The sequence below is a fragment of the Equus caballus genome, chromosome 2 (genome assembly GCF_041296265.1).
Source record: "Equus caballus isolate H_3958 breed thoroughbred chromosome 2, TB-T2T, whole genome shotgun sequence".
Taxonomy (NCBI): domain Eukaryota; kingdom Metazoa; phylum Chordata; class Mammalia; order Perissodactyla; family Equidae; genus Equus; species Equus caballus.
This window is the reverse complement of record NC_091685.1, coordinates 60148583-60160894: the sequence shown is the minus strand read 5'-3', so window position 1 is coordinate 60160894 and position 12312 is coordinate 60148583. Positions and strand designations below refer to the sequence as shown.

Genomic DNA, 12312 nt, shown 5'->3' with positions numbered 1-12312 from the left:
CGAGCACCAGAGCTGGGCGCCCAAAGGTGTAACACGCGAGCACCCTCGCTTTTGACGTTCCCACTAAGCAGAGCGCTGGAGCTGTGGATTTGGAGCAAGATTACCTGTCCCGCAGCCCAACGGCACTTTGAGCCACTCGGATTCCCAAAGCTCACAAGGACTTCCCCAAAGGGCTCCGGCAGGGGGCTCCGACTCCCACCCGTCCCCAGCGCTCGGCGGCGGGGCTGAGCGCCGAGCGCGCCCGCGAGGGCAGCAGGAGCCGAACCCCGGCTCGCGCGGCGCGCGCACAGACGGCCCGGCGTCCGGCGCCCAACTTTGCGCCAGGCTGGGCGGCTCCCGCGAACTTCGCGGCGGCCGGGCCGGGCCGGGCCGGGCCGGGGTGGGGAGAGCACTCACCAACCCCGTACTTCTGCCTCTTGGTCGGGATCCAGCGGGCCATGGCGGCGCCCTCGGCCGCGGCGGCGGCGGCTGCGGCGGCTACAGCTCCCGGGGCGCCGGCCGCCGCCGCGCCGCGCTCCTGCACTCCCCGGGCTGTGCCGCCATGTTCCGGCAAACTTGGCCCGAGCCCGCGAGCCGGCTCCCCGCCTCGCCGCCCGCGCCGCACCGATCCGCTCCGGCTCCGGCGCCGGCCCGCGGTCACCTGCTGGGCCGGGCGGCCGCGCCGCTGTGCGCGCCCCTCCCGGCACCGCCCCGGCCCCTCCCGCCGGCCGCGCCCTCCGCCCGCCGGGGCCGCCTCCGCGCCCCGGGCGCCTGGCTCTCCCTCCCGCTCCCGGGCTCGGCGCTCTCCCGGCGGGCCGGGCTCCGGCTCCGCCTTGCGCACTTGCCGGGAGCGGCTTCCCAGTGCAGACTGGGGTTCGGTTTCTGCCTTTTTGTGTTTTGCCGTTTTCCCTGCCTTCCCCACCCGGATTAAACCCTCGAGGCTGGATCCCGTGGGGCGGGTCCCCCGCCGGCGTCCCGAGGGCTGAGCGGGAGGCGCTCGGCACCCCCGGGCTGGGCGGCCGGGCAGCGGGTGGGCTCGGAGTGCGGGGTCCGCTCCGGCTGCGCGCGCCAAGCTCCTGGGGGCACTGGTAGAAATTAATGAGTTGTTTCTCGCCCCCGGGGCACCCCCAGTGCCTGGCACTCAGCGGGCGCCCGGTAAGTATTTGTTGAATGAAGGGGCAGTGGACGTCTGCGTTCACCCCCTGGAGCTTGAACTGACACCACGAGAGCCGGCAGGCGGACTCCGGGGCAGACGCGATCTCCCGCGGCCGCCGCTGAGCGCCTGCAAAGCAGGCACGTTTGTCTGCCGGTAAATAGAGAACTGATGCAAGGGAGCCCGGCTCCTCAGGAGTATTAGATGCTTTCCTTGGGGAGCCTCGCTGGGACAAGTATTCTAACTTGGAAATCTTGTATCCCCAAAACACCGGGAGGAGTCCCGAGCTGAAGAAATTCAAACCCTCAGGCTCAAGGGAGAAGTCCTCCGAGAGACCTCCCCTTTCCAACAGACCAGCATCCGTACGGAGAAGGGACCTGGCACAGCCACGTCTTTCTCGTTCCCTGTAGTGGTTGGACAAAGAGCCCAACGCAGAGCCTGCTCGTTTGAACCGCCTGCCCTAGGCTCCTCTGGGCACCCTCTGGAAGTCGCCTCCCGGAGCTCACTCTTTCCTGGAAAGACCTCAAGAAGGGAGATTGGCTCTGAGTCCGGGGTGGAGTAGGGGGCTTGCTGCCTCCCACGGAGAGTGAAGCCTCGGTGTTCCCGGTGGGGGAAAATGCCTCTTGAAAGAAACTGTTTGGTCCTTGCAGTCTGTGAAGGTTTTCTGCCTATTTGGAACATGAAAGGAAGATAAACATGTAGAAAATAGAGTGAAACTTGATTGCGAAATTAGTGCATTTTAACTTTGATAACTTTTTGTAAAGCCAGATGTGAAACTTAAAAAAAAAAAAAAAAGTCTTGTTCACAGTAACTCCTGGGGCTTACTTTCCTCTCCACCAACAAATGGATGTTTAAGGGCCAGCCCCGGTGGTTCAGTGGTTAGGTTCGGCGCGCTCTGCTTCAGCGGTCCGGGTTGGGTTCAAGGTGCGGACCTAAGCCCCTCTGTTAGCGTCTATGCTGTATGTATATGCTATGTATTGGCTGCTCACATACTAAAAAATAGAGGAAGATTGGCACGGATGTTTGCTCAGGGCGAAACTTCCTCGGCAAAAAACCAAAAAAGTATTTATTCACAAGTGTAATGATAATTTAAGAAATCTGGCACTTTTAGACTTAGCATTCAGAGGGAATTCCATCTCCCCCAAAATAATTTCTCTTCCTCTGCCAGTGACATCATGATAACCTAATTTCCTAGGTTAGGTAATTTCTTCTCTCCACAAATATTAAGTGCCTACTAGGTCAGGCATTGTTCTCCAAATGGGCAACAGCAGCTTCTACCCTCATGGAGCTTCCAGTCTAGACGAGGACGGTAAGACAATTCACAAGTAAATATATGCCCAAATAAGGCTGAGCCTGGAAAGAAAAATCCAAAGCAAGGAGGACAGGCTGTCTGGGCTGCCGCTGTTTGTTGAGTGGCCTGGGAAGACATCTCCGATAAAGTGACATTTGAAGGATAGACCTGAAGGAAGGGGGGATTTCAGGGGAAAGAAGCTATTCCAGACATCAGGAACAGCAGAGGCAAAAGCCGGGAGGCAGGTTTTTGGCAGGTTCTAAAAACAGCAACGAGCCCGGGGTGGTGAGAGGTGAGTAAGGGGCGGAGTGTGGGAGCAAACTTGGTCCAGGAGGCACGGGCTGGCAGATAAAGCAGGACCATCGGAGGTGTAGTGAGGACTTTAGATATGACCAGACAAGAGAAGTTTGGAGGGTTTTGAGCCAACCAAGGACATGATCCAGTTTGCCTGCTGTGGGATGAGTGGACGTAAAGACACCAGGGAAGAAGCGGGAAGAGCAGGGATGGAAGGCTATTTCAGGAGTGCGGGCAGAAATGAAGGTGGCTGGGGCCAGGATGATAGGGGTGGAGCTGGAAGAGAGGTTGGGTTCTTGACAGACACTAAGGCAGAACCACAGGAGGGCGGTGTGGGCGGAGGGAGTTCACTGAGGCTTATAGACCCCTCAGTGTACTTTTATCGCATATGTTTTTGGGAACTTTCCTTCAAAAAATATGCTTGTATTTTTTTTTTAAAGCCTATATACGCTTCAGGCCCCACAAACCTTGCGTCTTGCCCCTGGATGTGAGACACAAGATGGGTCAAGGTCGACCCCAAGATTTGGGGCTTGAGCAACTGGAAAGAGAGTTGCCAGGTTCTTGGTCGTCTGTGATACCTACCTGGTCTTCACCCTTTGTATCCAAGTTGTTCTGTACTGAAGTTTTCCTTCGATATTTCTTTAGGACTCACTTCTTCTCACCTTCCTCAGCAACAACTTCTTGCAGACCATTAGGAGCTGGAGCGTTTTGCATTGTGGAATAGGGGCTTCACGAGGTCACTGCAGTCATCTGTGTTCCAGGAAGTTGGATGACTGATGTTCTCTAACCACTGGTATATGTTAAGTTTAGCACACAGCAGAGTATTAATGCTCATCCAGTGGGACTGGGTTTCTACCAAAGGGATTTCAGCTGCCTCACCCCCGCCTTGCATTGTAGGCTTTTTGCAAAACTTGAGGTTTGAATTTGGGCACTGAGTATTTCAAGTTTGACAATAATTGCAATAAGAGGGTTGGAGGAAAAGGGAAAATTTTAATTACAGCTTTCAGTATGTTTATTCTTTTTCCTCTGAAGACTGAAGTCCACCCACTTTGTTATATCAGATGGTTAAATCCCAATTTGAAAGTCCATTTAAATCATAAAAGCAGAGCTATTCAAAGTCTTTTATTAAAATAAGGCTTAAAATTAAAGAGTCAACCAGATGGGTAGGTGGAATAACAGCATGATTCCCAGAAATAGCCTTTTCTTTTTCCTCTGATACTTTTCAGAAGAAACATTAAGCATATTCCACAACCAGAGACTCCAAACCCAGATAAACACACACACGCTTATCCATGCCGCAGCACTTGCACACTCTGCTCGAAGGCCTTGGAGAAAGAAGTGAGCATAAGTGACTTTGGAGGCTAGTTTGACATGAATATTGTGACTGTCCCTTACATTGCCTCAGAGAATAGTTAGATGTGAAGACAACTGGCAAGGGGTTCATTTCCGCCATTGATTACCAGGTTCATTTTGCCAAATCTGGCCTTCTTGATTGCTTCTCTAAGAGAAACTATGTGTTCGGTGAAACAGCGTCTTTATTTTTTTTCTAGATAGAGGAGGCTGGTTCTTTGATCCTACATATGAGTGAGTGTAGTTGCTGGAACTACAGAAAATTGGGAAAAATATATAATTGGCTCTAAGCAGCACTTTGTAATCTTCTAAGGGCAAAGGCTTCAGGACAGAGTGGGTCTGTGGAAGTCAGGATTGGGGCGATGCATTGTAATTTGGGACAAAGGAACAGATCTCTCCAGCCTTAGAAACACCTTTTTCATATACCTCACGAACTCACGTCGCTGCCGCTATCTAATCTCTGCCCGCAAATGACTTGGGGGGGGTGAACATTTTTGGGGCTGTCCTTGGCTCTGCCGTGTGGCATTGGAAGTCCAGCTTCTCTGCCGAGTTGGGAGACGGTGGTCAGTGCTCTGATGCTATCCGTCGCCGCGTCCCCATCACTGTGAGGTTTATGCTTGGTCGGCACTTTCACCCAAGCTTTTAGTTTTGTTTGCAGAATGCTGTTTGCTGCAAATATCTAAATGTGCTCCGAGATCACCTTTGGGGGAAATTGGTGATGTGAGCAATTCCAAGTCATTAGTTGGATGAAAAGTGGATCGATATTGAGGTGAGAGGGAGTGAACACTGCTTGATATTTTTAAAACTGTATTTATATATATCTTGAAACATTCCTATGTATGTTGAAAAATTATCTTCATAAAACTCTGTTTAAAACAAAGATGATGAAAACTAAGAAGCAATGTGGAAAAATTATGATGTAAGCTTAAGTAGAAATAGTTAAACTGTATATGCCATATTATAACTATATAAAATTATATATTTACATGGAAAATAACTGTAGAGGAATATGGGAAAAAAAGGAAAATTTTATTCAACCTTCTTCGAAACAAAATAAACAAAATAACTTGGTTGCTGAGATCCCTGGAATATGTAGAAAAGCAGGAAATTAAATGCCTAAATTTGACCTTTCTTTGAGACAGGAGTGAAATTTCGTTCTGCAGTCCCTTTGTAACAGTAACACTATTGCTATATGGTTTAGATAACTGTCATATTCTGCAGATTTTTCTTCCTGTTACTTTGAGCTCAGTTAAGAAACACACATTTGATCTAGAATTTTTATTTAATACCAGACAGATTTTCTGTGGTCACCAGCTGTAATATAACAATAATAACTGACATTTATGGCCTGCATCTGGCACTATTCAAATCAACTTGTTTAATCCCCACACAACCTAATGAGGTAAATCGAACTATTGTCCCCACCTTACAAATGTGGGAATTGTGGCTCAGAACATGATAAGATATTGCTCACAGTTAGTGGCTGAACTAAATTCACGCCCTTGGCAGACTGGCTTCAGGGTCCACGGTCTAAACCACTGGTCAGTAAACTTTCACTGCAAAGGGCCCATATATATATTTCAGACTTTGCAGGCTGTATGGTCTCTGTTGCAAGCGCTCAACTCTACAACAGTAACAGGAAAGCAGCCATAGACAATAGTAAACAAAAGAGTATGGCTGTGTTCCAATAAAACTATTTGTAGATGTGAAATGTGACTTTCATTTAATTTTCATATGTCATGAAATATCCTTTTTCTTTTGATATTTTTCAATCATTTACAAATGTAAAATACGTTCTTAACTTGCTGGCTGTCCAGAAACAGGTGGTGGGCCAGATTTGGCCTGCAAACCATAGTTTGCCAACACCTGCTCCGAACTAGGACTGCCACCTTTTGAAGTGAGTGGGAAGGCTGGGGGGCCTCTAGGAGAAGGAACAGAGGAGCAACCGAAGCACACATGTGGGACTTTCGTCTTTCCCCCCAGAAGTCTGTTGCATTAGGGTCTAGAAGAGAAGTCCTTGGAGAAGGACTCTAAGTAGTAGAGGTTGCCTTGGAAATCAGAGGCCAGCATTCTGAGAACAGTGAGTATGGGGAACTGTCTCCTGGCCTAGCCCCTCTGAACTCTATGCTGAATGATAGGAACTATAAGTTAAAAACATAACAAAACCTCCGTAAGACAGTAGCACACAAGCAACTGCTCTGGTGCCCACCGAACAAGTAGACTTCTAAAGAGAGGAAGGAGGCGTGTTCAAGGCAGCGTTATTCACAATAGCCAAGATGTGGAAACAACATAACTGTGGACGAATGGATAAAGAAGTTGTAATACATATAAATATAATATAATGGAATATTATTCAGCCATGAGAAAGAGGGAAATCTTGTCATTTGTGACAACATAGATGGATCTTGAGGGCATTATGCTAAGTGAAATAAGTCAGACAAAGACAAATACGGTATGGTCTCACTTATATGTGGAATCTTAAAAAAACAAACTCATAGAAACAGAGAGAAGAATTGTGGTTGCCAGGGTCTAAGGGGTGGAGGAAAAGGGGAAATGTTGGTCAAATGGTACAAACTTCCAGTTATAAGATGATTAAATTCTGAGGATCTAATATACAGTGTGTAATGTAGTTAACAATAGTGTATTATATACTTGAAAGTTGCTAAGAGAGATCTTAAATGTTTTCACCTGGACTGTGAAGAGAAGCATGCAGTAATTACGTGATGTGATGAAGGTGTTAGCTATAGCTACACTGGAACTTACAGTGGTAACCATTTTGCAGTATATGTGTATCAAATCAACCGTATCAAATCACCACATTTGCACACCTTAAACGTACACAGTGTTATATGTTAATTATATCTCAGTAAAGCTGGGGGAAAAAAGAGTGGAGGGAGGTATTCTCGTGGGTATCCTTGTGGAAATAACAGGGGGGGCCTGGCTGAGATCGTTGTGCTAGAAGGAGATGTGACAACATCTTCTGAAAGGCTTGCAAAGCTAGGTAGATCCTGGTGATACCACCTTGGGAAGGTCAGAGCAGAAGAAAAGAAAATGGCCAGATTGGTGAGAGTACTCAGATCCATACCCTGGGGCTTTCCAGAAATGCTGGAAGGGAGGCTTGGCAGTGAGAGTGTTGAAACTGCAGAGCCAGCACCAGATGGGAAATATATGTATACATTTTTAGCTTTACTGAGATATAATTGACATATAAATAGTGTAAGTTTGAGTTATACAATGTGATGATTTGATCCACATGTATATTGTGAAATGATTACGAAAATAAGGTTAGTTAACACCTCCGCCACTTCACATGATAACTATTTTTTGTGTATGTGGTGAGAACATTTAAAATCTACTCTGTCAACAACTTTCAAGTGTGTAACACAGTGTATGTTAAGGAACATGGGGTGTAGACATCTCTTCGAGATCCTGCTTTCATTTCCTTTGCATCTACATATATATCTCTCTCCAAAGATAGGCTATATTCTTAAAAGCTTTCATGGTCATTAGCTCTTTGCAGTTGAACAGCTATTTGCTGTCTTTAATGTCCTCAGCTTCAGAATGCATGTTTTTGAATGTCAGTCTTTTTATTCTCTTGGGAGAACCTCCATTTAGCATAGAATTATTATTGCCACAATAAAAGTGACTCAAGGTTTTAGGGATTGTTTGTTTGGATGGCAAGTTTTTAAATTTGGGTATTTTGAGAGTTATTCTTTGAATCAAGCAAATGTCAGATCGCAAAGCCCATTAATGATAGCTTAACAACAAACCTTTAATGTTAAAAGGTAGGCGCCATTCTTTTTTTTTTTTTCTTGAAGAAGATTAGCTCTGAGCTAACTGCTGCCAGTCCTCCTCTTTTTGCTGAGGAAGACTGGCCCTGAGCTAACATTCATGACGATCTTCCTCTACTTTATATGTGGGATGCCTACCACAGCATGGCGTGCCAAGCGGTGCCATGCTGGCACCCGGGATGCAAACCAGAAACCCCAGGCCACCAAAGTGGAATGTCTGCACTTAACCGCTGCGCCACCAGGCCGGCCCCTAGAATTTTTTTTCCCCCCAAGGAAGATTAGCCCTGAGCTAACCTCTGCCAATCCTCCTCTTTTTGCTGAGGAAGACTGGCCCTGAGCTAACATCCATGCCCATCTTCCTCTACTTTACATGTGGGACACCTGCCACAGTATGGCTTGCCAAACGGTGCCATGTCCACACCCAGGATCCGAACCTGTGATCCTAGGGCCTCCAAAGCGGAACGTGCTCACTTAACTGCTGCCAGGCCGGCCCCAGGCGCCATTCTTAAAGTCATGTTTTCTTGCATATTCTTCAGTCTAAAGGTATGGCCTCACCCCAGGATTGTTTGCGTCACATTCAGGCAGTATTCCCGAACTCGCTTCTTTCAAGATAACAAGATAGCTTTGAATACTTTGCAGCAATCACCTGGCTCAGCTGCACGGGAGGATTGCACCCTGGAGCTCCTTCCTCACATAGTTTCTTAGTCATATTACTGTGGCCTAATGTTCTTATTTAAACAAGCCCTTCCCTCCCATAAAATCAGGCCTCAGGGTTTGTTTCTCAGAACAGCTCATACCATATACGCAAAAAGTCTCTTAGGAGAAAAATAAACTCTCATGTATTCTTTCTGGAGGCATTCTCCATTCAGAAATGATCTGACTGTTAATGCCTGTCCTTGTTAATTTGGGGCTTGGCCCACACTTCAGGGACCCAGCGATGCTGGCCCCGGGAGCTGTATTTTGATTTCCCTTGTGATTTACTGGAAAGGCCTCTCTTGACTTCAGTCTTCTTATTTGTAAAACTATTGTAATTCGTTGTCTGGGTACAAATGTTAGAATTCTTTCAAATGTTGTATTATTTGAAGACAGAAAACTTCTGTTTAGCTAGAATGTGAATAACAGGGAAATTCAAACAGCCATAGATTTTACTCAGTGTTCTGTACGCCGTTTCAAGTAGAAGCATACCTATAAAATGGCCAGACCTCTAGTCAAGAATGAAAATGTATATAAATATGCACAGTTAGGAATTTGAAGGCTGTAAAACCATAGATGTAGAGAAGCAAATTTACGTAAGACTGTTCTGTATAGTTCTTAATAAATTGTAAACATCACAGTGAAAGACAGAATTCACTAGCAAAATGCAAATGAACAAAATTGAGCCAAGAACTAGAAGAACTGAGCCAACCAAATAGCATAGAAGAAATGGAAAATGTAGTCAAAATATCACATCTAAAAACTAGGCCTACAGATAAAGGCAAATACTTTTGTATATTCAAAGACTAGAGCAGTTGAATGTAATATAAAAATATGGAATGCTTCCTAATTTATTTATTTATTTATTTCCTGGGGAAGGTTAGCCCTGAGCTAACATCTGCTGCCAATCCTCCTCTTTTTGCTGAGGAAGACTGGCCCTGAGCTAACATCCGTGCTCATCTTCCTCTACTTTGTATGTGGGACGCCTACCGCAGTGTGGCTTGCCAAACGGTGCCATGTCTGCATCCGGGATCCAAACCGGTGAACCCCGCCTGGGCCGCCAAAGCGGAACGTGCGAACTTAACCATTGTGCCACCGGGCGGCCCCCCTAATTTATTTTATGAAATAACATAACCTTGGCAGAAAAACCCATCAAAATATAGAAGAAAAAATATAAATACAAATTTATATTTATACAAACACAATGTAAATATAGTTATAAATAGGATGCAAAATAAAATATTGATGAATATCATCAAAAGCAATACCAAATGACTAAATGAGTTTTATTCTAAAAGTACAAGGGCAGTTCATAATAGGAAATTTATCAGCAAAATTATCTCATCAAAAGGTCTCAGAGAAAAACCAAATGATCATCTGGATAGATATGCAAAAGGGATATGATAAAATTAACATTCATGGGGCCAGCCCCATGGCCCACTGGTTAAGTTTGTGTGCTCCACTTTGGTGGCCGAGGGTTCAGATCCTGGGCACAGACATGGCACCACTCATCAGGCCCTGCTGAGGCGGCATCCCACATAGCATAACCAGAGGCACTCACAACTGGAATATACAACTATGTACTGGAGGGATTTGGGGAGGAGAAAAAAAAATAGATTGGAAACAGATGTTAGCACAGGTGCCAATCTTTAAAAAAAAAAATTAACATACATTCTTTTTTTTAAAATGTTTTTTATTTTTTAAGGAATCTTTTTTTATTTAAGATTTTATTTTTTTCCTTTTTTCTCCCCAAAGACCCCCGGTACATAGTTGTATATTCTTCATTGTGGGTCCTTCTAGTTGTGGCATGTGGGACGCTGCCTTAGCGTGGTTTGATGAGCAGTGCCATGTCCGCACCCAGGATTCGAACCAACGAAACACTGGGCCGCCTGCAGCGGAGCGCGTGAACTTAACCACTTGGCCACAGGGCCAGCCCCATAACACATGTTCTTGATGCAAACTCTTAGCAAACTAAGAATAAGATATACACCCTCAACTTGATGAAGACTATATGGGAAACCAGCAGCCAGCATCACACTTAAGCATGGATTGTCGTGTAATCCCATTCACCAGGACTAAGACATGAAATCCTCTAACACCATAATTAGAGCAGTATTCAGAGACTGCTCTATCCAATGCAAGGAAACACAAGACATGGATTGGTGGAGACTAAATTGTCATTACATGCTGGTCAAATAACTGGCTAACATAATCAACAATGAGTATTTTCAAATAAGTCAGAATTTTGTCATATAATATATTTAACTCTTTCTCTTGTCTTGATGTACATGTAAAGGGACTTCATAGCCCAAAAAAGATATTGGGGCCCTTTCATCAAATTTTCTATTATACTGTAATGCATGACGTTTCAATGTCTGCAAAGTTCAGTTTTCCCCCATACTTGTCCATCTTTAAACACAGAAGAGAATTTACCTTCAAACTGATTTCACTTGTTACAGAAAAGTTCCAGTAGGTCAACCTGATGGCTGTTATTTCGTCAGCTGCCTCCTCACCCTCATGGGTGGAGTGGACCTCTGCAGTGGGTTGCACAGTGTCATTCTGAATTCCTCCCCCCAGGCTGCTGCGCTGCTTCCCTAAAAGGCGTTTGCAGGACCCTCAGAGTTCACCTCTAGCCCAGTGTGAGCTGCCAGCCCTGCCCCTGTGGCTGATCTTTGTCGACACTACCCTCAGTGTGCTGACCGCAGAATTAGGGTTGCAAGTGAGGCTTTGGTGTGTGGTTGCACAAAGGCATTTTGCACAGAGCTCATGTTTGCCTAAAACTGGCTCTGAGTCAGCATCTTACTGTTAGAGACTGAGTTCACTCTTGGGAATCTCTAAACCTGTGACACAAGGAAGCCCCGAACCATGTTCCACTGCAAGCCTGATGCACCCAAACAAGGTCACACCTGTGGCTTCCAAGCTGGGCTAGAGAATCATCTGCCGTGAGTTGCAGTGGCAACAGCATAGGGAATTAAATATACGAAGATACTTGTGAAAGCTACACACATTAACTTTAAACAGAATTATAATTGCTGTTGAATTAACCATGAGCACATCCATCGAGCAACTTAGGAATGATTTCAGAACACTGGTCGTTTTCCTCTTGCCACACTCAGTCTTTTCTTCAAACATTCCTTCTAGCAAATGTGCATCTTATGGTATCCTAGAAAGAGGGGTTTAAACATTTCTTTTGAGGAAGATCAGCCCTGAGCTAACATCTGTGCTCATCTTCCTCTACTTTATATGTGGGACACCTACCACAGCATGGCTTGCCAAGCAGTGCCCTTTCTGCACCCGGGATCTGAACCGCCTGGGGCTGCCGAGGTGGAACATGCGCACTTAACCGCTGCACCACTGGGCCGTCCCCTGAATGTTTCTTAGGATTAAAGAAGACTACACGTGTAAAATATTCTTGTTTTGATGCCCATATAGACCAATACAATCAGATTTAGAGAATGAATTAGAAAGAGGGCAAAACTTCAAAATAAAATTTAAAATTTCATTAAATCAGCCCACAGCAATTTGTCTACATTTTTTAACAGAAGTAATTTACTATACTGAAAATAGCCAATGAAACTATAAAGTAATAGCAAAAAATTAAAAGATCAAGGGGGAAATGCTATTCCTGGAAAAGAAGGCTGAAAAGGAATGCTTTACCAAAAAAAAAAAAAAAAAAAAATTCAGCGTCCATATAGTACTAGTAGATAAATATGGCCCTAGTGCCATCCACTGTTGTAAGTGTGAATTGCAATAGCCGATTT

The 12312-nt window shown here is 45.6% G+C and overlaps 1 protein-coding gene across 1 annotated transcript in view; it reads right to left on the bottom strand.

The window, feature by feature from the left end:
- The window catches only part of DOCK5 (dedicator of cytokinesis 5), a 202894-nt gene extending 201774 nt beyond the window's left edge, over positions 1-1120 (bottom strand). Inside the window, exon 1 of the mRNA XM_023636176.2 lies at positions 397-1120. Within this exon, the coding sequence (XP_023491944.1) occupies positions 397-439 (43 nt within the window). The 5' untranslated portion in view covers positions 440-1120. The remainder of the gene's footprint in view (positions 1-396) is intronic.
- Between the last annotated feature and the right edge of the window lie 11192 nt (positions 1121-12312).